This window comes from Neopelma chrysocephalum, unplaced genomic scaffold, assembly GCF_003984885.1.
Source record: "Neopelma chrysocephalum unplaced genomic scaffold, ASM398488v2 Primary Assembly neopelma1_65c, whole genome shotgun sequence".
NCBI classification, from domain to species: domain Eukaryota; kingdom Metazoa; phylum Chordata; class Aves; order Passeriformes; family Pipridae; genus Neopelma; species Neopelma chrysocephalum.
In genome coordinates, this window is record NW_020897724.1 from 681,182 (window position 1) to 706,394 (window position 25,213).

At 40.8% G+C, this 25,213-nt stretch overlaps 1 protein-coding gene across 6 annotated transcripts in view; it reads right to left on the reverse strand.

Moving 5' to 3' along the window:
• Positions 1-21,963, reverse strand: part of LOC113968074 (multidrug resistance-associated protein 1) — a 48,477-nt gene extending 26,514 nt beyond the window's left edge. For all 6 annotated transcript variants that reach the window (XM_027684300.1, XM_027684298.1, XM_027684296.1 and 3 more), the window contains exons 1-9: positions 21,844-21,963; positions 9,569-9,745; positions 9,023-9,133; positions 7,584-7,721; positions 6,405-6,530; positions 3,395-3,456; positions 2,315-2,446; positions 1,081-1,308; positions 231-408 (exon numbers count right to left, since the gene is read on the reverse strand). In XM_027684300.1, coding sequence (XP_027540101.1) covers positions 231-408; positions 1,081-1,308; positions 2,315-2,446; positions 3,395-3,456; positions 6,405-6,530; positions 7,584-7,721; positions 9,023-9,133; positions 9,569-9,745; positions 21,844-21,891 — 1,200 coding nt within the window. In that variant the 5' untranslated portion in view covers positions 21,892-21,963. The remainder of the gene's footprint in view (positions 1-230; positions 409-1,080; positions 1,309-2,314; positions 2,447-3,394; positions 3,457-6,404; positions 6,531-7,583; positions 7,722-9,022; positions 9,134-9,568; positions 9,746-21,843) is intronic.
• Positions 21,964-25,213: the final 3,250 nt, after the last annotated feature.

A 25,213-nucleotide genomic window follows, 5' to 3' on the forward strand; every position in this document is an offset into this window, starting at 1 on the left:
CCTAGTCTAAATGAGACAAGATTTCTTTTTTGGCAGTGGGAAGAAGAGCGTTAACTAGTAAATTAGAAGACTGCCCTAGCTTAAAGGCTTTTATCTATAAATTAGATACCCTCTTATTTCTATTAAGAGTTAGGAATCAGCGTACCAGCGTCTCCTAACTAATAATTCAGACTTAAGTGATGCATTCTCACAGTCACAGACAGGTACTGTATATTTATAGAAACACTCACCTTTCGATAAATTACACCAACAATAGCTGTTTTGAGCCTCATTCCAGTTACAAAGCAAATATGAAAATACTGGTGAAGAATCAGTGTCTGAAGACAGGCACAAACAAACAGCAGCACTGTATAAAAGTAGCCTTGCCAGTCTGGGGCAGCTTTGTTATTTACAAAGTTGAGTAGCAACCTGTAGAGAGAGAAATTAATTCTCTTGGTAGATGCAAAACAAAATCAGATGTCATGGCCACAATCTTAGATTATTTCAATCACTGTAAAGGTCATGCAAGCAACTAAAGTACCAAACTTAGATAAAACACTTAAGCAAACTTCTTAGAAACTGGAGATCATTTTATATGAGCACACACTCCCTCCTCAAGGTACTAATATGAAACATAAAGTATCACATAGCTTACATGTATAGCATTCCCTTGGAGCTACACTAAAAAGTCTCATTTTTCCTCCAGCTAAAATACAACCACTTACAGTTGCTTTACTTCTTATCACCTTAAAGCAACACAACTCTCCCAGCCCCTTAGCTCTGTGGCTTCACATACTGTGATGGGTAGTCCCAAAATAATTACAGGTTAGAATTTAATCAACTCTCCTGCTATTGTTGATGATATTCCTGCCTGGCCTTCTCGTGTTGAAAAGGAACATAAGAAGTCAAACATTTATTGCATGATGTTATAACTTGAAAACTACTGGACCAAAATCATCTTTGTTCGTGGTCTCTCACTTGCATGATATCTCTTCCCCATTTAACTAGCTGAAGGCAAAGCAGCCTGAGGAGTGAAATACCAGAGTGTTTTAAATTCTGCTCACATACTTTTAATACAATAACAAAGTATACACGTCTTACTTCAGAATTTCCGGGCCTGCAAACATCAAGAGATCATGTGCGGCTTTAAACAGGAAACTCATGAGAAAATATGGTCCAAAGGTTTTATATAACACCTTGAATAAAGATGCTTCAGAGCTCTTCTGAGATGGTTTTATAATTAAAGCTTCAGCCTCTTCTGTCACATCACCATTTGAGTCGCTTGATTTTTGCTGCTTTTTGGGCGCATATAACATGTCTAATGGTCGCCTGAAATAAGAGCAGGTATATAATGTAGACTTTATTCAAATATAAAGCAGACTGGAAAAATGCACACTATACAAACAAGATGTTTATGAGCTGCTTATTATGACTCCCAATAGTTTAAAACTGAGTTTTAACATCAAACATTTTTAATCACGCAACCATAACTAAATGAACTGGCCATTCAGAAATGGCCTTCTTTGCTTGGATGGGTAACATCCCTGTCAAATCTCTCCAACAGGTCTGCCCTGGGGAATGAGGAATAGGGCTGTAAGTTGTGTTAAGCTTAAAGAGCAAAGGACATTATTATTCTAGAACCCAGTAATGCTGAACTTTCGTACCACCAGAGATAAAACACAAGTCAGATTGATGCCAAAACATCCCCAATGCACACATTCTTTTTACACATCTGGCTTATGCCAAACTACATACTCTGAACTTCTGAGGACAAGCTGTATATAAAAACATGCCGTGCAAGCAAGCATGTAATTTTCCTTCAATGAAAAGGTACTTCTATTTGCTGCAGTACAGGATGATGAAAGTAGGATGGAAAGTGCAGGCATGCAGTCTAATTTTAGTCATCTGGCTTAGATGCTCAGACTCCCTATATAGTCAAAGGAAAGTAATAAGCTTTTCACTTTTACACCCTGAACCACCCTCCTGAGGCTTTGGCAACTATAGAGGGAGCCCAAGCTCCCTAATTACATGACTGAAGTTTGTGTGAAAACATTCCCTCCCCAGGATGAAAAACACACATCAAAAGTCACAGCAATAAGGTTTGGATCATGAAAGACTAAGGGGAAGTCGATGAAGCTGTTCATAAAGAAGAAACACACCACCCTACTTGGTTCCTGTTCTGTGTGCACTTAAGGACAAATCCAGGCTGCCACATGGGCCTTACAAAAGCAGGTTTGATAACAAATGACAAACAGTTCTAAAGAGAGTCTGAGAAACTTGAGCTTTTAAACCTCTGTATCTTGGGAGAACTGACAGCCAGAATAACTGAACTTACCTCTTGGTCTTTGACCACTCTTTAGCCCAATTTCGAGCCAAATCCGGTACTATTTCCTCTGATTTGTCATCTTTATTTAATGACCACAAATCTTTGGCTTCCAAAGGACTCCGATAACCCCGAATCATCAACCTGTATTAGAAAGAATCAGCAATATAAATTTAGAAACACTAGAGATGTGTGTATACATATATACATATGCCATAAGGCAGTGGTCCTTGCATCCAGCCCCAAAGCAGAGCTAGTTCTTCACAAAGATGCATGCAAGCATTGGGACCTGTAACAACACAGGTCCAGATGCTAAAATACACATCCTCCTGTCTTTCCTGCAAGAATCAGACACCAAAACATCTAAGGATCCAGGAGATGCCACTGAATCCAAATTTCAGGGAAAATTAAAGAAAGGATGAAATGATCTCATTTGAAAATCAGCCAGGAAATTAATACTCCCATGCCTACCAAGTTTCAAAATCTTTATTAGCTTTTAATTTCACAAAGCAATTCCTTTCATCTAACTTTCTGTTGGAACTCTGGCCAAGTACCAACCACAACTATACACTAGTGTTATTTTACATGTTTCTGTGCTTTAACTCATACAGCATAACTAAAACTAAGTTAATAAAAAAAAAAAGCCTCCTGGGCAAAAAGAGGTAACAGTTTTGAATGCCTTAGTTTCTAAATACAGCAGATAATTTCTACCTTCTTATATTTCCCAAAGAAAATTTTTTTATTATATTCTTTCAACAAGCATATTAAACAACATCAAGGTCATGGATTTGATCCCCATACAGGCCATTCACTTAAGAGATGGACTTGATGATCCTTGTGGGTCCTTTCCAACTCAGAATATTCTGTGATTCTGGAAATACTGCTAAAATTTAAAATTACAAAGACTCTACAAAGAAAGTAAAAAATATTAATCAAATTTGGAAAAAAATATTCATTTAATCTATCTACAAAACAACCAACCAAAACAACCAAAATTATTATTGCAGGATTATTGCTAATTTAACTCTGAAAGCAGGATCCCAAAGTGCCATCTAACTTGAACTGGTGCCATACACAGCACCTTGATCTTACCCAGTGATCCACCAGAATGTGATTCTGGAGAGGAAAGAAGCACTGAACTCTGGACATGGATTCTAGAAAAGAGAAAAAGAAATCAAAGTGACTGATACAGGGCCAAGAGAAACAAGCAAAGCAGAAAATATGCTTTTGAAATTCCTTTTGTGTACAGTATTTTTTCACACTACTAAAATTTGCCATTTATGCTGCTGAGAGCTTGTTCAGAAAACACAAGCACAGCTCCAGGGCTGTCAGCAGACTTGACCACTGGGACACAAGGAATAGCAGTGTTCCATATCAACAACACAACAAATAGCTGAAGGAATTTCACAAGACAGTGCAGGTCAGACAATCTTTCCAGTTCAGTGCCTATATTAATGCAAGGTATGCTACCATAGGAGGGCATAAATATGTTAATTGGGCAGTTAGTCATGAATGAAAATTCAGTTCTAGTGTTCTAGCAGTGAAGTGCTGTGACTCCATCAACACAGATGCACAAATGAAAAAAACTGTAAACTCCATAAAAGCATCCCAAAACTCCCCTTAGAAACCCTGTATCTCATTCATCAGTAAGCATGGGAAACTTTCATATCCATAAATGTACACAGCCCACTCCTGTTCTACACCCAGCACAGTGTCTGGTTGTTTGACTGCTCTTCAAGTTAACATCCTCTCCTAATCTGGTTGGATTAAAACAGCATTTTAAAGAAAGGCTGGGAGAATCTCAAAGGTACTAAAGGTGATTTACTTGCAGAATTCCAGTGCACATTTCTCTCTTCCCTCTTTCTCTGCTCTGAACAGCACCTAAAGAATGCTAAAACCAGCCACCCCTTTGAGACAACAAACCACTAGGTTTTTATCTTCAACTATAATTGGAACAACTCAGGTATTCTATCTACTAAAGTCACCAAACACCATTAGAGGGCTGCAATTAACCCAGCCAGAGTCAAGTGTTTCAATCATTTGCATTTTTCAGCTCTTGTTTGTGTAACCTGGCTCTCCTGTGCTGCACAGGAGAGTCCAGTTACACAGGAGAGTCCTGCATTTTCTCTTTCTCATAGAACTTTTTTTGCAACTTTGCAGGGAACAATAAGAGTATATATGAGACATATGCCTTTTCTTTTTTTTAAGGGACAAGAGTTTCACATTTCCGAAGTATTTAAACACTTGCAGTAAAATGACTGCAAGCAAATCCAACACCATCACTTAATGAATGAATAGAAGTTTTTAAAGTCAGAGAAAGGGAAGGGGCAAAACTTCCAGCGTTCAGCCACTCCAGCATTCCTAACAGACAGATTTCTATTTCAGCAAATACAGAGTATACTTTCAACTTGATCAAAACTGAACAACATTCTCAACTTTATATAAAATGCTGTACTGCTTTTTTCCTTTATACTTCATTTAATCAACTTGAAGGTGGAAACTCTAAATTCAAGAGCCCACTAGATCTTGTACTACCAAAAAGCAGACTTCATTTGCTTAAAGCCTAAGTTTAAAACATTAAAACATGTTACATTACTTTTAAAATAATACTATTTTTTGTAAAATTAAATAGTTATCACACAAAGAACTATTAATTCTACTGAGTTTTATGCCAGGTAGAATGAAGACAACAGGCTGTAATAAGTCTGGATTTGTGTAATGTAAACAAGAGACAAAACACATTATTTGACTTCTATATACATCAGTATCTACATCTTAGAAATTTTACTCTAGTTTTCTGACTTAAGTAAACATATACTAAGATTTTACTTAAGACTTACAAACATTTCTGGTTTGGAAATGCTAGGCAGAGGGAAATAAAGCAGAATTTAAGGCTGTCTAACGTGACTTTTTTTCTCCAACATAACAGACACACCACTCACGAAAAGAGAAAGTTAAAATTTCAAGTCTGCCCTATTTCCTAAAGACACTCCTAGAAATACTCAGAAGAGAAAAACAAACCACTGTAGTCTCAAAGAACCTTGTAATTATTACAAATACGATCAAAGCAGAAAAGAAGGTTTCCATAAATCCACAGTATCCTGTCAAGTATATTTAATCCCTGAATGAGATGAAAAGAACCCAAAGAGGTGCCAAAGACTCAGCAGTTTGCTCTTCCCTCCAGACATATACACCCAGACTGCTGTGGAATGCAGAGCACCACTGGCACCCTGGATACTGATGGAGAAAGTAACTGTGGAATTCAGTAAGTGCAACTGGTTATGGACCCTTTCCATATTTATAAAGGCAACATTTATTCCCCACATCACACATTCCACACTTTCCTCCATCAGTCAGTGTCACCTAACAGCCATCAAACCAGAATCAGACCCTGTATTAAAAAAAAAATAAAAATCAAATTATAGAAATGAAGTTTCTAAACTTGGCAAACTCCAGGCAGTGACAAGTGTCACTCCACTGTGACTCAGAAGATCTAGCCCAGAGGTAAGCAAGGATGACCCAGCATCCCTTGGGTCACTCTACGTATATCTAGCATGTATAATTAAGAACACATGCAAAAAACATCATGTCCAGGCAAAATTAAATTTCTACATCCAAACCACCCTCTAACATTAGCTGCTCTTGCAATTGAGTTGGTTAGATTTTTGCTTGACACAAGAGAGATAAATATGGAAATCAAACACATCTATCCAGAGTCAAAAGTTTTCCAGGTCTAGATTCTTCCCCACCTTCAAAAGAAAGGGAATCCACATCCTTGTGAGTTACTGCCTACTGAACATATCAGGTGACTAGGAGCACAGCATTTCAAATCACTATTTCCCACCAATGCCAGAAGCACTACTGAATAAAAATAAATATGACTTAACCTCAGGAATGCTATACAGGAATGAGTGAAACAATTTTTGCGCTTTTTCTTCCCTACAGCCCCCCCTCTGCCCCCATTTTTGCACGTTATGGGTCTCATCTTTTTCATCACCAACTAAAAAGCAGAATTTGAATTATCTGGGAGACTATAGACCTATAGCTCCTCGCACAGAATATTGCAGGTATGATACTCAGCACTCAGTACAGACTTACTTACAGGATCATTCACTGTTTCAGAAAACAAAGGTGGTTGTTCTGGAAAACAACACAGGATGAGCTGTGCAAATAACAGGACATAGTAAATGCAGAAGGTGACATAACGAAATGCATCCACTTCAGCACCCTACAAAGGAAGGTAACATTCCAATTAGGAGGCTTGAGGAATTGATTTAAAACAACATGTTACTATTAAACAGAAAACCACTCCTTCCTGTAAGTTCTGCAAACTAAGTTAGTGCCACACTACCCACCCCATGCAAATCAGGGATAATGTCTATTTTGGTAAAGTGAAGGTAATGAGAGGGGGGAGGATGTGAAAGATACCATTTATTTTTATTCAGTCACTGCCATAATCACACAAGCATGAACTTCTTTCTTTAGAGGAGCAAGTGCATACACTGGGTAACAAGGCGTATTAAAAGCAAATTTTTTAATTAGTACACACACAGAAGATAAGAATTAAAGGAGAAGAATTTAGATTGCACTTTGTTCCACTGTGCTTAAATTCAGAGGTTCTTTAATTTTTTAGACTGTGACTGATACATAACATGTCAACCACAGAAATCAAAGCACAGGGATAGATGGACACACACATCCCCCAGTAAAATCCCATTCCCAACAGCTGAAGACAAAACTCAGCTGAAAGTTCTCAAAATTCACAACAGAGCTTAAAGGTCTCAAGAAATCAAAGTGATTTGCCATTTTCAGGCAGCTTTGCAATTAGTCTGATATTTGAGGTGGCCTTACTACAAGACATAAAAATATTTCATTTGTACACTTTCACTTTGCCCTGGCAGGTGAGACCACACCACCACCGAACAAAGTGTTTCAGGAAATCCACGGTATAATAACAGGAAGGTGACGTAAACTCCCAGTTAAAAAAGTTTCATATCAAAGATTATCCACTTTTAGTGTACTCAAGCAGACACATCCGCTTTCTCCAACAGTCAGAAAAATTTTCTTGGCAATTGTTGCTACAGGTAAAATCCCTACGAATTTCACTAGCGGTTCAAAACAGGAGTCATTAAGTCCTGATTGTTTTGCTGTTATAACCCAAGGAATGAAAGTACCCTGAATGAATCATTAACTGACTTGACTGGCATAATTAGCAAGCAACTACTCTATTACTGCTGCATTTCAGATTATTTTCAACTGAATAAGGCTAAAAATCACTTACCATATTTAAGGCATGTTTTATTTTGGATATCAAAATCACTGTGGCACATAACAATGAGATGAACCAGAAAATCGTCATTACACCTGAAGACTGGACTCCTTTTAATCTTTCATATTGTATTAAAAATGTGGCAACCAACTGTGAACAAAAAAGATAAAAATATATTTGTAAGTTTTACAATATGTTATGCACATATTAAAGGTACTGTGCTAAAGCGTGCTTATTTAAAATTTCTAATCCAGTATCTCCCAGACACACTAACACTCTGAAGTTTTAAGTGTAATGCAAAAATACACTTAAATAGGAAATTCTCTGTATCAGTAAAGGAGTGGACAAAAAAAAAGAGAAAAGGAATATGTATTACATAGAAATAAATGATCACATAAACAAAAGTGCTGTCAAAAGCTGCCAGTCTTTATTTCTTTACTTTTCTGGTTCTATACCACAAATTAACATGGAACTATGGTGACACTGTATCCTTCCCAAGTATTTCCTGACTAGTTGTTTTTACAACAAAAAGATTTCTTTCCATATAAACCACAATGCCAAACAACACTGACTGAGTATTACTCTACTTCTGTATTTTGTGTTTTCACAGTCCTTTAGGAAGCTGGTACATCTCATTTGGCTGCTGACACACGCATTTTCAATCAGCCTGACAAAAGCTTGACAATTGCATTATTAAATGACCACAAAGTACTTAACAGCTCTTGCATTTGTCGGTATGTTTGAGGGCTGTTGGGTGGGGTTTTTTTGTTTGGTTGTTGTTGGGGCTGTGGTGTCCCACCCTCCCCCTTGAGCATCTTGTTGAATCACTACCACTCCAAGTCCATGATAAATGTGACAATAAAGGAATAGCATAACAACAAATGAATAGCAAGGCATTTTCCTTAAATGTAGGCTGCATTGATACTGGTGTGGAAGCAGACAATAGCTGTGGATCAAGGTAGAAAGAGTCAGCTGGGGACACCTGTGTGACTCGTGGCATTTAGGATTTCCACTGTGCCATGAAGTGTAACAAAGAAAACATGCCCTAAAGAATGTTACATGCAAGAGAGTTTGTAATAAGATACTTAAAAATGCAATGCCTTTGACAGTCTTCCACCAAGTTTAGTGGTTTGTATTATCCAGGCTGAAACAGTATTTTTTGAGTTGATTCCTTCACCCCATGGTTGAGTCAAACTATTAAATAAATGGTAGCTCAAGCCTACCAAAATAAGGCAAGACAACTAGCACTGCCTTATGTGCTGATGTGCAACACACTGAGCACTGCTGGGTTGGAGGGGGGGGTTTTCTTAATTTTTTTACTAAAACACAGCAGACATTTCAGCTGCAGAATAAGTCTGTATATAAAGGCAGTAGCTTAAAGAATTACAACACTGTGAGTAATATCAAGATGGTGTTATTGCTTAAGGTTTTGCATGAACAAAAGAACTTACCATTGTTATACCCAATACTGTAGGGCTAATGAGAAAAATATTTTGACTTCTTTCCCAGAAAGAGTAGAAAAGGTCTGCCCAGCAGACTATCCACAGTATTAAACCCAAAGCCTGCAATAGAGAAGTGTCTTTAATACATCAGTTCACACAGATAATGCAGCACAACATACAGATGAACACTAGATGTTATATGTTAGTAGAAATCATAATCAGATCATACCCTTTGGGCAACTCTACAACATCCACACAAGAAAAACAACTTGGCCTTGAGACTGAGTTGCCTAAAATAGTCTTCTCCAACCGGTCTTACAAAGGATCTACATGTTTGTTACTATGCCAGAGTAAATTTCAAAAAGCCTAATAAAAGGGCAAGGGAAACACGTAAGGCTTGGAAATCAAACACAAGGAGAACAAGTAAGTTACAGCTGAAGTGTACATGCAGGCCAAGAACGGTGCTCAACAAAAATACTGTGCTAAAACACTGCTGAAAATAGATTCAAACTTCCAGATAAGCTCAGTAAGTCCTGATTTTAAAAAGTCACCCACCGTTTTGGCTTTGTTAAGGTTGGACATCTGTATGTATCCCCTGTCATGACGGCGAAGGTACAGGAAGTACACTGGGAAGCAGACCCATAGGTAAACACAAGGAATCCAGACCAGGACTGTGTTCTGAAAGCATGGGGTGAAGTCTGGATCTTCTGTGTGCCATGTCAGATTCCAATCCTGGGGCAAGAAAACAGGTTGAGTTAAAGAAAAAGCAAACACTGAACTTCAATATTTAAAAGTCAGAAATAGCTGCTATCAGCCTTATTCTGTATCTCTTGTGCATTTATTTATACTTGTATTAAACTGGCTCCATTCTGTGATGCATCTAATTTTATTGCACTTTTCGTAGCTCAGAAGTTTCAAACCTTCATAAGATGACGGTGTCACTTTTGAGGTTATACACAGCTACCATAACAAATAGCTCACTTAAGTGTAATAGGGATCCTCAACAGTACTTACCAGGATCTTTAACAGTATTAATCAAGAATTTTCACATTATCATTGCAAAAAAAACCACGACAGTGCTAGCTACCTCCCACTATAACCACTGTGCATCCTATGTATGTTTAAATATTCAGATACACTGCATTCCCAAATTTCCACGTGCAAACATTATCTGGCACACAGTAAAAGTGAATGGCAGAAGACAATATCATGCCAGTATTTGTAAAGCATAGCTCCCAAGCTGTCTGCAGCAAACCCAGTTGAAGATTCACAACAAGGCACAGAACTAAGTAAAAGGCTCACTCTTGCAGCCTATTTCCTACTCAACTACAAGAGAATGTAAATCAATATAATTCAATGTTTTTCTATTTTTCTCAACACAAGTGTCAAAACCAAGACAAACAACCATTCAATCAAACCAAAACTGACACGGTAATAAAAATGTGATCACCATTTCCATTACTGGTACAAGGACTATTTACAATGACAGACTGTTTAATAAAATGAGCTTTCATATCATATTTATGCTTGCTCTCAGTTAGGAAAATCTCTTGCAGCAAATTTTACCTTAAAATTACTGACTGCTGAAAAATTATCAAAAGAGACACTTCCTCTCAAGTGCCATAAATTTTTGATTGTCCAACAGAATAATGCAGTACAGAAATACTGCTGCTGCTGATGGACTGCAATACTGGGCAGCTGAAACATCACTCACAAGCCTCTGTTTAAAAGCCCCACAGCCAAAAGCAGCAGCCCAAAGCCTTGTTAACTATACTATCATTTTCAGTGGCAAAGCATTTTTTCAGACAGTTGCTCGGCTTGCACCACCAGTACCACTACTGGGACATAACAACAGTCAGTAATCCTTCTCCTCTATAAAAGCCTGAGCTAGTCACAGAAATAAGTGCCATTATCCACATTTTATAGATGAGGAAACAGAACCAAAAGGAGCTGTAGTGCCTGTCCCCTCTATTCCAACATCAAAGCTGAAACCAGATCCCACTGCTCAGAATCACCACACTTTGATCTTTCTTTGTCCCCATCTTCCACTGATTAAACAGTTTCAAGCACAATTACAAACAGAATATAGATCTAATGAGAAATGGAAGATGTATTTTCCTTCCCCATTTCCCTCAATTTCTGTCAGAATCTAAGACTTCTTTCCCAGTTAGATACAACAGACTGTGTGCACAGGACACTCATTGTTATTTTTCTCCTCTAATTCCACAGCATGCTAAAAATTCTTCTCACTTCATATCATTTCTAATTTTCCAGGTTTTAGAAAAAGAAAATCTCTGAACTTACTACAGCTAATTCAAGGGAATTCACACTGGTAGAGCATATGAATGCCCAATTATGTTTTAATGTATCTGCAGAGGGGTCACATAAGCTGTTCGTGACCAGGCAGTGCCTGCGAGACACTGTGGGCAAGCCACATGCTTATTAAGTTTCCTGACTGCATAACTCATCAGAAATTTCAGCTGAGTCATCCTTACATTTAGCCACCACACAAATGTTTTCGGCTTTCCAAGTCCCAGCTGCTCCACTACAGCACAACAGCCAAGAAAAAGTCTCATGACTCTGCAGAACAGTTTACAATTCACAAATTAAGACAGTTACAAGATTATACAAGTAAATCGACAGGATGTAATCAGCTTTACCACAAACAAACAAGAGCATTTTATTGAGTAAACTTTTGGAAATCTACACACTGCTTAAGAAAGTTACTAACTCCTTCTGCAGTGTTTGTAAGCGCTTGCTGTAAAATGAATCAGGAAAGTAGCAGAAAGGTCAGAGCAGGTAATGCACATGTCACTGCCACGTGGCGAAATAAAAGCAAGAAGTGCTGTATGCATGACTGCTATGCATTTTGGCTGGAGGACATTCTAAAAACACGTGCAACCTTTCATTTGACTTTCACATTTGCAAGTTATCTGGAGGTGTTCGTTTCTGCATAAAAGGCAAGAAGGATGGGTGGGACAAACAGGCAATTTTGGTTATCTGCTAGAATTTAACAGCTGCAGCAACATCAGTGTATCTTCTTTCATACTTTTTCCAGGATTTGATCCAGAGGCTGTTGCTATCAAGTAGGAGCATGCTTAGCTTAAAATCCACTTTTCCTCTCAGTACAAGAGAAATGGCAACACACAGGTGAGGTGCAGAGGCTGCTTCCATTTTACATTCATTTCAGGTGAAAAAGGCAAAGAATGCACGAAGAGAGACTCGGCAGTATTATTCCTGCTGTTTCCGTAGGTGCAATTCCCTCAGGCTGTGTCTACACAAGGCAGGAGCAGAGACAGGGATGGGGTTGTAGACACAATACTTGCTGCTGAGCAACAGCCTCACAAGTTTCCTCTCACTCAGGTCCACACCAATTGAAGTTGCAGGCTCTGCTGCAGACTGACCATCTGCCACTGGAGCACATTTCCCAGTTACCACCTGTGCAAGAGCCACCGGAGCACATTTCCCAGTTAACACCTGTCCAAAAGTCACTCAGGCCACACTTGAGAGACCCAACAAGCAGGACAGGGGACTGTCAGTAGGTCACATCAGCAGCACGTTCCCAGTCTGAACCGAGCTGTTGATGCCCTCAGCAGACAAAATCAAGAGGAATTCAATTCATTACAGAAGACAGGATAGAAGACAGGCATAGCCCAAGTTCTGCATGGAGGATACCACAGCTTTATGAGATTCAACTGTAGCTGGAAAACACGTCACTCTCATCATGAAACCAACATGCATTCGTATTCAAATCATCAGGTTCAGTTACACAAGTCTAGACTAGTTCTGCCAGTATAAAGTACACGCTTCTCCTTTGCTTTATATAAACCCAGTTTCAGAGTTTTATTTTTTTCTGACCTATTTCTCAGTTTTCATTTACACCACCAGCACTGTGGCTGAAAAATACAGTTTTTGTGCCCTGTAGCATGTTTTCTCTCGTGGCACAAAAAACCTTCCTATCACGTCTGAAGTGAAAACCTCTATCTACAAGAAGGGCACAAAAAAATTCTTGGCATTCTCCAGAATCAAATGACCTGGTTCTATTCACAGGTAAACCACTTATTTAACAGTGCATAAACTCTAGCTAAATTAAGAACTATATTAACTCCTGTCTAAAATTTCGGGAGCAGGCAAGATAAAAACATCGGCAGCAGGAATGTAAGACAAAGGTGTAACACAAAAGATCAGTTATTGTGCCTGTGCTGAGGGAAGGCAGAGCACAGGGAAGCTCTATGTCTCCACGATGCCTAACCTGAGGAATAACAGCATTTGACACTGGACAGGCAGCCAGGAAAGGCTGTTTAGTGAGCAGCCAGTGGCTGCTTGTTCTCACATCAATAATCCTACTTGACCCACAGCACATTTTAAAATTTTCACTGGCAGAAATGAAGAGACCAAAATTGCTCAGTTGCATGCCTGCTGTGTGCAAGTGTGCTGGAGATGTAGGCTGCCAGCACACTGTTAAATCCACCTGCATGAACCAACTGTGACGGAAAAATTACTTAAACATTACCACACACCTGTGTAAAAAAATGAGATTACAAAACCACACTGGAATCTTAATATCATGGCCAACACTTACTCTTTCAAATGGCGTTTGACACTGACATTGGTGTGTACCCATTACTTCAGTATCACCCACCTCCTTTGTAATACCAAGATATGGTTTCTCAATCTTATCTTCCTAACAGTAAAAAACACTTTTCATTTAATGCAATGCTTACATTTTAGTTGAGTGCAAGTAATTAGCTCTCTCAGGCAGTAACACTGTAATTGCAGCTGACAACTTTCATTTTAATAATATCATCACTTTCCCACTGAAATCGGAAGTCTCACAATCTGGCAGCTCTAGATATTGCATTAAAAAATTCCCCGGTGTAGCATCTATAAACCCAAGAGCTGACTCAACTATTCTCCTCAGGGTAGGCTAAAAGCTGATGGCCTCAAGACATCTATCTAGAACAGCAAGTTTCCTGCCTGCCTCTCCTCAAATAGGAGATTTGGCCAATCTGGCCGAGCCTAGAAGAGCTGCATCAGTGGGCAACAGGGTGAGGGCAGGTGCAGAAGAGGTCCTCTCTCTTTAAGGTTGCTTTAAAGGAATTCTCACCTTGTTTTTAAAAAGTCCCTGATACAGCTTCTTTATTCTCTCATTCACATTTTGGAGTCAGACCATGAAACATGTGCTGAAGCTCACCATTTGTCTAAGAGCATATTTAGAATAGAGCCTAAACAAGCACAATCACGCACAACCCTGACCAGCATAACATCTGCTCTGCTGAGCTTGCTGTTCAGGCTACACCACAGGTGGTGTATAAAGGTTGATAAAACAAGTAACAGATATTTGTGCAAGAAAAATACTCCAGAACCCCCCCAGAAAGCAGCAGAAACACCCCTCCTATCTGCTCAGGAACATTCACAGAAACAAGCAGTTGACAGTAACAACATCCCTAAAACTGGTAAACAAGGTACAAAACGAGCTATATGACATTGAAATAGCCATCACAAACTCCTATTTACATGTTTATAAGTCCTTTAAAAATACTAGGTCTATTATATTGAAATTATTTTGAAAAAAAAGTACTACTTGCATTAGAGGATCCAATGGCTCTAGAATCAATTCCAGATGAAGCAGCATAATATACACAGACAAACATACTTTTCCACTTCAGCTGACATTTATTTCCTCTAGCTTTTTTTCTTAATAAACAGGATGTTTCCTGAAATGCACAGACCTCTCCTATGACACAATGCAGTTGTTTTTCTTGCAACTGAAGTTAGTGCAGAATGTACAAGTAAAATATAACCTTTGTGGTGGTGCACACAGTGACCTCATGCTGCATTTATATGAAACTTTTAATACACAGCCAATTCCTTTGAAGTCTGTACTAACTGTATGAAATGAATGGTTTATTGGTTTACTGTAACATCTAAGGGTGTACTCTGCGAATAGGAGGCGGAAGAAAAATTTAAAATACTTGTACAGATTTTACAGTAATACTTTTCTAACAGCTATTTCACATGCTTGATGAAAGGCAGCAGTGATTTTTATTTTTTTTTAATTTTTTGAACACACAAACCCAGGATTCTACTAAAAAGTAAAAGCCACACAACCAAATACTTGATCTCATTCCCAGATCTCCACAGACTCTTGAAACTACTTCTGCCAGGAGAAATTTTGGAATTATGCCCCTGCACAGACCTATACCACTTACCACAGGCAGTGGAACAAATGAACACAGAGTGAGCCTGATGCCAATTTGGGAAGAGACTTCAGTACTTCCCTTCGTGGTCTCATGTGAGGGTAAGTGCTCCTATACCCACGAAGTTCTCAGACCTTTCTTCAGGCCAATAACAGCCCAAATAGACCCATGTTTCTGCCTTTTTGTTCTTCAACTGCCACAAAGTTGAAATAAGAAACATTAATGGTAATTACCACATTGGGTTCTAAGAAATAGATTCAGATCTCCAACCTCTGGGGGAGATCATGTTCACCCACAGAAAAAACATAGCTTGGAGTTTTCTTTACTACTACAGGAGAACTAAGCCTTCCATGCAATACGGGATCTTCTTTTAAACTGATATTAGAATCTTGGGCAGGGGGTGATCACCAAACAGTGAGAACACAAAACATTTCTCAAAAAATCATGAACAGAACAAAACTCCTGCTATCAAGTATGAAGCTCATTGGTGAAAATGCTAGGAGTCAGGGAAGCAAGGAACAAATAACTGTTTAGCAAAAGTTCAAAAAAATACAGGTCTCCAATTAAGATTTTGACATGCAAGTCATATAAAGAGCCTTAAATCATTCATAAGCAAGCCTTCTAGACCGGTTCCCCAAAATACCATTCAGGAATTGAGACCTCAGATGGGGGAAGAGACCATGCCCCTCCTTCTTCCTTTGTTTTGAAGTAATTCTGAAATATAAGATTTATTCTTATAATCTCTTAATGTTGTCACAAGACAAGACTGTTAGAGCAAGAGGTGGAAAGTTAAAAAAAATAATAATCACATAATAAAGACAGGTCCTAAAATTTTTAAATCCTTTATATAAAGAAGATTTAGGGTGGAAAAGTACCAGTAAGTGACAGAGAAATGCCCTTAATTTCTCATAATGTTTTCTATTAGAAATGGTTTTAGCAAGTTAGAAATGGTTTTAGCAACGGTTTAAGTTCTCAGCAGTAATGACATATAATGCAGATTTGACTTGTTAACATAGCCAACAAAAAGCCTCTACCTTCCAATAATTAGTCCTGCATTTAAATCAGGTGTCTGCACCTCCTTGTCCCAAACCCAAACATCGGTATTTCCTCACATTTACAAGGAGTTGAGATCCTTTGTTATAGAAAGCACTGCATCAGCTGAAACTGTGTGTAAAATTACTAGAAAAAAAGCATGTTTTGCTGTTGTTTAGCCTAAAATAAGAAGAACCTTTAAGCCTAAAATAAGAAGCTGGTGCTAAGAAATCGGCAGAGAAAGGAGCACCTGCAGTTGTGGCACTTACAGGAGTTGTAAGTAACCCAAGAAGCTAAAAGCCACTCAATTGTGGCTATTTATTTTGTGTCAGAAAAACACGACAGAATATATCAGTACTTGCAAAATTAAAATGCAGCCTCTCTCTACAGACTTCCCTGACATATCTTCAAGTGCCACAAGATAATATTTGGCCAAATGACAACAAAATATTTACCATTCAGTTTCAGAATCAAAGGATAGGTTTTACCTTTCTGTAAAGTTTTTCACTGAAATCACTGTTACGTAACAGGATACAGGAGAAAAAGATTCCTGCTCTCATCTCCTTTTTGCACCAAAACCAGGGTTTTTGCTTAATGATACAGGCAACAGCCTGTACCTTGAGTTCAAATCACTGAGAAGTCTGAACAGACCTGGGGACCTTATCAAGGGACAAAGAGAACAGCTTAAGTTGGGATAAACTGTCTCTGAAGCTCCCACAGATGCAAATAGGGAGAAAACAGTAATGCAGGGAATTCTGACTCTATTAAAAGTAAGCAAAAGGTCAGTACCCAGCAGTAGGCTTTTTAGAGATGACCCAGAATGACTTCAAGCACAACCTGGGTTGACCTTCCCTTGGTCCCAGTATAGCACAGTGTTTCAATGTAAACTGCACTGTAATTGCATGGAACAGCAAGAGTTATTCAGGCATTTTGCTGCTTTTCTTTCCTCATTTAACTTTTTGGAGCAACCTTGAACTGACAGCTGTAGAATGACAGGTCATCTGTTCAGAAAATCCCTATCAACAACAGATTATCAGGCTTAATTTCCCTGTATTTCCCCTAAATTGATCTATTCTGGATCAAGGGATATCAGTTTCATTTCTAATCTAAGTTTAATTTCTACGCAAATTTAGATCCTTGTTCATATGACCAATAAAAAAAATGTCTTACAGATTTAAATGGGAGAAAGCTGACAAATGGGCCTCTGGCTTTCATCACTTAAGAACACAGCAGCCAAGCCATGCAAATCATGCAATCTGCTGTTAATTGTAATAAAGGCACCGTCTTGAGTGAAGGGTTTTCTGTTTAACACTCTACTGCTGCTCCTCTGTTCCTAACACTGTCCACGTAAGACCTTCCTCTATCAACAAATGAGAAGTTTCCTGATCTGCATACTCTTAACTGGTCACAAAGGCACTCCTAAACTTGATACCTCTACAAGTAAAGGCAGAGGTTAAATTCATAGCTTTTATCAAGGTTAAATTCATAGCTTTTATCAAGCTCACCCAGCACCCTCTCACAGCACCTCAAACCTCCTCCCTAGCTTTGCCACGAACACACCAGAAAAGCACTAAAGACATATCTTGCAGTGCAAAAAGCTGCAGGGTTCCAAGATACGTGCCAATTTACTGCTTATCTGATGCATGGAAGCATAAGCCACAGATCTTCAGAACAACATGAAATTGCTCCTTACATAAAATGTCTGGTTTTCCTTCAGAAGTCTATTTCAGTAAAACTACCAGTGTCCTCATAAACAATATAAGCACAGCAGCTGTTTATGTCACACAGTATCGCTTCACAAATGTCAGCTAAGAATATAAGGAAGTAAAGAATATTAATACTTTTTTCCTTAATAAAATTCTTTCAAGCTACATTATAGATCTCTCTGGCTAAAACAATGTCAACCCAAATACAAAACATAATCTCTTTGGACAAAGAAAATACATTTATTTAGGCAGACAAACATGCCTGAAAGCCTCAGACAGAGGAAGGACAGCAAAGGGAGCAGAGCCCAACCCCTCCAAGCTGGTCCCTAGAAATTGTCTGCCTCACCTTTACTCATTCATCCTGTTTTTCTTCTGTAGTTTGGTTTCATATGAAGAAGTGCTAAACCTAGAACAGTGAGTGGATACCATTTCCTTACTAACACTGAAGAGGCTCCACAAAAGCTTTCTGCACCAATAGGAAAGAAAGAGGCCAGGGTTTACACAGGCAGAGATACAGCTTGAATAATTACAGGACTCCAGTTTTCAAAACAGAGGAGATGAAAACTGCTTCTCTCCTAGAAGTCAATGCAATTACTTGCTTTAACTCCTTCCTCAACAACCAGAAGCCCAACTAGAAAAATGTGGAAAAAAATTCAACTGAATTCTCACTGAAGTAAAGAAGTGGAGCTAACTTTTGTCTAAATCAACTTTAAAAAACACAATGTCTTTGCCTGTGAAGGACATGATAGGAGCTTATATAAATATAAGCCATTTATCTCACATTCCCTTAAGTATAAGGAAGAACCTCAAAGTTTCAGAGTCATATTTCCTACTTCTTTTTCATAAAAGCCCTTCTGAGTTTTGGCCTTGAAATATCCCAGTGCCACAAAAACTGTTAACCTCTTCCTTTAGCACTTTTAAACATGAAAAGACTTCTCTAAACATGATACTGAGGTTACAAGCTCTGAAAAACCAAAATCAAAATTTTACTCAGAAGAAAGGAAACCCAGATGACTATTTCAAAATGTAAATGCACTGAGAGCACTGACTGCATGCACACATGTCCAGACAGCCAGGTCAGCAGGCCAAAGTGTGCAGCAAGTTCTCCATCTGCCTTGACACTTATCCTGCTTACCTGGAGTGACAGTGGTCCTCACCCCACTTTACCTTTGGTTTTTTGTGTGCTGGTTATTGAAACAAGGTAGACTGCACGCAGACACTAGTGATACTCTGGCCAAAGCTATCTCAGCTATGTTAGGTCAAAAAAAAGTTTTACAGCTTAAACAGGCCCTTAAGGTCACTGAACTAGAATGTAAGTAGTGCAAAATGCTACCTCAAGTCCACTAGAGTATTTTAAAGCTTTTATTGTCATCAACAGCTATCAGTAAATAGTAAATTTATCTTACACAGCTGTACCTTTCTTTATATTATGGACGGGATACTCATTCTGAGATACTCAGTGATGCCAGAGCAAGGAAAGGTTAAACAGTACCCTTTTAAAAAGTGAGTCTGATTCAAAGGAAGCAAGATGCAGTAAAGTTCTATAAACAGTGAAGTTAATACACAGAAGTAGGCTAAACAGTGAGAAAAGGAAAAAAAAAAACAGAGTGAAGAAGAAGATGGCAAACTTTCTTGGGCTCCTGACCTTTCAGACTAAGTATTAAATAAAACCAAACTGTTTAATTCTCAGACAAGAACTTTCAACAATAACATTCCTCGGGTGTGCAAACAAGAAAAATCCTGGCCAGCAAAGCCTAAGAAGATTAGCATACAGTTTTTAAGGGTCCATTAAGTCCTTTCAACCACAGTCTCCCCCACAATTCAAAACTGAGTTGTCCTAGACTCAGCATCACCTTTGACAGAAAACACATCTTTTCCTTGAAGCTGAGTTTGCCAGAAATCCCTCTGCTCCTCTAGCACGGTCTCAGGACCAACCAAAATAGCTGATGCAGCCATATAGTTCACCACAGGAATGCAGTAACACGTGCCACCAGGTATGCAGATATCACCCAGCTCTGAGGAGCAGAAGAGTGAAGTACTTCAAGACAGGAAGGGCAGCAGCACAACCACACGTGGTATCTAAAGCCCAGCAGAACACCACATATACACAGGCATTTTCTGAAAATCTGTTACTGCTTCAGCTTCAAACAGCAGCAGTAATGGAGATGCCAGAAAACGGAGCAGCCAGAGTATCCATGAGCACCCAAACCACCACTGCCACCCTCCCCACTACTGGGAATGATGCAACAACCAAGTGGAAACAGAGTGTTACTTATGAAGACAAGGAAGATTTTTCCAAGCACATCTAACCCCAGCTAGAATACACAATTGTTCTTTTGCGGGATTAGAAGAATCCAGAAATCAAACAACCACACCCAAAGGATCTTAAGCTGGAAGAAATGAAAGGCAGAGTCCATGTGATTTGGAGATGGATGACAAATCCCAAAACCTCGGGAACCAATGCAACTAGTGAAAAAATGTATGGAATAGTTATGACACACGACAAATACCAGAAATGGCTGTAGTATACATAAGAATAGTGTTTTCCTAATAAAAGAATTTGCTATCAGAAATCCTGCATAAACTAGTTGCTTCCAAAATCCTAAGTGTAGTTCTTGCTTCCACCTGATGTTGCAATTCCACAGCTCAGGGAATGAGCCAGCAGCTCTTTTTCACAATACTACTACTCTCTCAAGTCAGTTTTTCCATAAACCAATTCTGAAACATGCATTCTCTAAAGCTCTTCAAATAAAAAGTCTCACACTAGGAGAGGGGGAAAAAATGTATGATGACAACTCATAATTTAGCCATTTCTAGGAAACCTGAAAATTAGCTGAAAAGAGATATGAGCATAAGGAATGCAAAAGCAGGTTAGCAGAGTCAATTTTGATCAGCTGGGAAAAACTAAATATAAGCTGGGTAATATGTTAATGGTTCTCGAGACAAAACATTACAATGGCATTTGTTGGGACATCTGATTCTTTTTTTAATTTTTTAACTAGTAAGGTAGCTCCTTAGCTCAATACCATTTGACAAATATCTGATGAATACACAAGTAGTTCTTTCCACGTTTTCCTCTCACCCCTATACTGCCTTCGGTAGCTCTCTCCACGTTTTCTTCCTTTGACTTCCATCTCTCTCTCCTCCCTTCCTCCACACAACCTCCTTCTCCGTATAACCTGTTTCTTCCTGGGATGGATTTTCACCCCAGGTGCCTCGCTGCTGCAGCACCTGCGTGCCCGTGCACAACCCCCGTGTCTCAGCTGAGCAGGACCCAACTGCAGCGTCCCCACACCGCTCACCTGTGCACAGCTGGTTCCAGTTCACCCACAGCACCTGCGCTCACCCGCTCTCCACTGAGGAACAGCGAAAACACTGCTGTGCAAACACGCTACAGAGCTGCCAGCCTGCAGAACGCGTGTCCGTGGCCTCCTCCCCAGCGCACCCCGCTCCCGAGCCGCCAGACACCGTTATTGTTGTTACCGCACAGCCCCGAGTAACGCGGCCGGCAGAGCCCTGCTCCGCTCCCTCGGGAGCTCGCTCCCAGTCTCCCAGGCAGGCACCCACCCGCCGGTTCCCCCCTCCAGGCATTTTCCTGCCGGAAGCCCCGCACAGAGGCGCGGTGTCCCCTTTGCGACCCGGGCGCGGGGACATCGCGCGCAGGCGGAGACCGGGACCCGCCGGCCCCGGCGCGGCCCCCCCGCCGGCCCGGGCCGGGGCTCCGGCACCGCAGCCCCCGCTCCGCCCCAGGGCAGCGCCGGCACCGCAGGCTCCGCTCCCCCGGAGCGCCCTCGGGCTCCGCCACCAGCCCCGTCCCGCCCTGCTCCCCGCCATCCCTCCGTGCCCACACCGGCAGCCGCCGCCGCCGCCGCGGCCCCGTCCCGCCGCTCACCCAGAAGGGCTCGGAGGCGTCGGCGCTGCAGAAGCTCTCGATCCCCATGGGGCGAGGCGTCCGCGGACTCCCGCGGCAGCGCTTCCCCGTGCGCAGCTCTCCGTGCCCGGGCGGCGGCGGGGCCGGGCCGGCAGCGCCAGCGCGGGGCCCTGATTGGCTCCGCGTCACCGATGCCGAGCCCGGCGCCGCCGCCGCCCGCGCTGCGCGGCCCCGCCTCGGCCGGCACGGGGGCGGCCCCGGCCCGCGGGGAGCCCATCGCCCCGCGCCCCCGGCCGGGCTGCAGGGAGGCCCCGGGAGGTTCGGTCGGAGCCCAACACGTGCCTTTGTTCAACCCAGACATCCCCCGCGTACCCGCGGCGGAATCACCGCCCTCCGCGGCACCGCAGCCGCGCCTGCCCATTCGCGTCTCCTGCGCCCTGCTTGCCTGGGTTTCATGCCCCCAGCAGCCTCCCGAGTCCCGGCCGCACCACACTTGACCGCCGGACTCGACCGCAGCCCCCGGCGGGGCTTCACGGCATCCCCCTCCTCACGGCATCCCCCTCCCCGCGGCATCGCTCCGGCCCCCACGTACAGGGACCCCACGTACAGGGACCCCACGTACCTCCCCCCCCAGCAGAGGCACCGAAGGGCCCTGCCGACCCCAGGGCCCCGCGGGACTGAGCCAAGGCATCGTCCTCGGGGAAGGCCACAGCGAAAGCCTGCGCTCACCTTCAAACAGCTCACTTTTCAACGTGAACCAGTTATACTGGTTTCTAAGCCCTGAACTAGTTCAAGTTGATTAGCACGAACTGAACCAAACCAACTCCATCCACAAACAGGTTTGCACCAAAATATTTACTAGTCGAACTAACTGCACTGCCACGTAGTTGAGTCTCAAGGTGCACTCTTCACATCCTACTTAAAATGCATTGGTTAAACCCACAGACAGCATCAATGCTCTGCTGACTATCTACTGTACTGGAATAGACCCGCTGGAATATGGTGGCACAGATGTAGCAATGGCATCATATGCTGCAGCAAAGAGCAGTGTGGTTACACACTACCCTACAGTAACATCTGAAAGCTTCAATCACATGAGTTACATAAAGAACCTCAATTTAAATTTTTTTTCCATTCAGAGCAATTATGGTAATGGACAAAGAAAGAGATAGGTCTCATTTGTCTAACATGTAATTAAAAAGCAGGTATCACAAATAAGAAAAACATATCACAGCCTGCTTCTTTACTCACCTGCACACTTTCACTGCAGTTTGAGAACTGTGCTGGTGGTGGCCAGATTATCCATCAGACTGCAGCATTTCTGGTCTTGTCCCCCAGCTCTCTCAGTCCCGGGGTATCCAGGGGCAGCAGCACCTGCATCCAGGCCTCACCAAAGTCTCATCTGCATTGATGAACTGAGCAGAATCATCAAGAAAAATCAAACCAAACAAATCAGGAGTCAGAAGCTATACAAGTTTGTGTCAGCTTAACCCCTACCTTAGTTTATACCATGTTAAAATCTTTATAGTATTGAAGTATGCATCCCTTTATTTATATTAAGAATATTTCTGTCCTGTTTTGTGTACTCTCTATGTGGATCTTTAAATCATATTAAATATCTTGGTGGGTTGTTTTTTGATGTCTCAATGTTCACTATGACTTGAAAAAGTTATACTTCACAATCTCCAACGTGTTATCCTACTGCCCCTCAGCTGATAGGAATTCTCTTTTTGTTCCAGGTGCTCTGCAGCACGTATAAATGCTAATAGCTCTGACAATTAATGCAAGCTATCCCATAGTTGAGTTGGAAGAGCTTTTCTCTTTTAATAGCACTATTAATAAAATAGTAAACCAGAAAAATGCTAGAGATAATACAACCTCTAAGAGCTTACACTTTTACACTATATAAGAATATAAACTTACAGCTGAAATGATACAGCAGAAAATTACTTGGGATATAGAGGTCATATGCAGGTATTGTTCCAAACAAGAAGACAGGAAATAAGCATGAAGTGAGGAGGGTCAAGAAAATTACATTTTTATCCATATATGTTTTTCTCAAGATATTATTGTAAGCTAAAAGACTAGAAAAAATTAAGTTACACATTCAGGATCCAAACTTTCCAATTAGTTCAAAATAATAATTTTTTCAGCCTCAGACTGTCCCAATGTCAGCAGTGGTTGTGCACCAGGTTAGTGATGTTTCTCATCAAATGGTACTTGGATCTGCACCTCAATTTATTTCCTTTCCAATTAATTCAATCTCCTTCTCTTAGAAACTAAGCAACAGCAACAACAAAGATGTAAACCAAAGTGCAGTCAAAATACAGTAAATAATTAATGTGAGAGGAAGCAGAAGACTCTAGAAGAAAAATGTAGCAGACTCAAAATATTTATTGCGAAGAAGAAAAGACAGAGCTGACACAAGCCCAAACCTGCAGATACAGAACCAAGGTCTCAGAGTACCAGAAAGTCACTGAACATGGATTTCACAAACCATTGTTACAACAGCATCTTTTAAAACACATAATAATGCAAGAAATACAAACTGCAATCTTGTTTAAAAAGAGATTTCCTTGCTATCAAAAAAAAAAAAAAAGAACCACCCAAAATTCTGGTTTGGACCATGAACTTTGCTTTGTAGGATACAAACTGAAGCAGGATAGGAAATATAAGGAATATAAGGTGGAAAACTGCAACAACTTATCAACTGGAAATCAGGTGTAATAGCAGAGTGACTCATAACAGCATGGAGAAGTTTGGAAGGATGCGAAGAAACATGTTTTGACTGTGAAAATGTCTTGCATGTTAAATGTAAGGAGCTGTTTGTCCCCAGAGTTGCACTGGGGATCCGGGCAGCAGGCACAGGGTGGACAGAGGCACGCACAGCTTGGACACAGTGACTGCTGGGGTCAGGAAACAGATTGACTTCACCAGTACTTCTAAAGACTTTTCTTTCCCTGAGTTTTATTTATTGCCCCCCTACCAGAGATTCTCTGGAAGCTCATCATATAAATATTTGCTTTGAGAGGAAATGTAGAAAACCAAACAAATAAACAAAAAACCCCAACAACCCCCCACCACTCCACCTTTCAGCTTTGTGAGTCTCAGGCTCTACTGCCTCACATTTTCCTTCAAGCCCCAGGAGGCTGCTCCGTCCAGACCATGACAAATCCAGTTCGTTCACCCACACCGGCTGCATTTCCTTTGGGAAATACTTAATGCATTGACAAAATAAACACTGTTGACTCATCCCAGCAACACGGAGCACACGCACATGCCTCCAGACACGCCAGGGATCCTCAGAGTTGCAGAACACGCCGTATAGAGTTACATTTTGGCAAGTCCCTTAAATTAGAAGCTCATCTCTGGCGAGTCCTTTTAACTAACA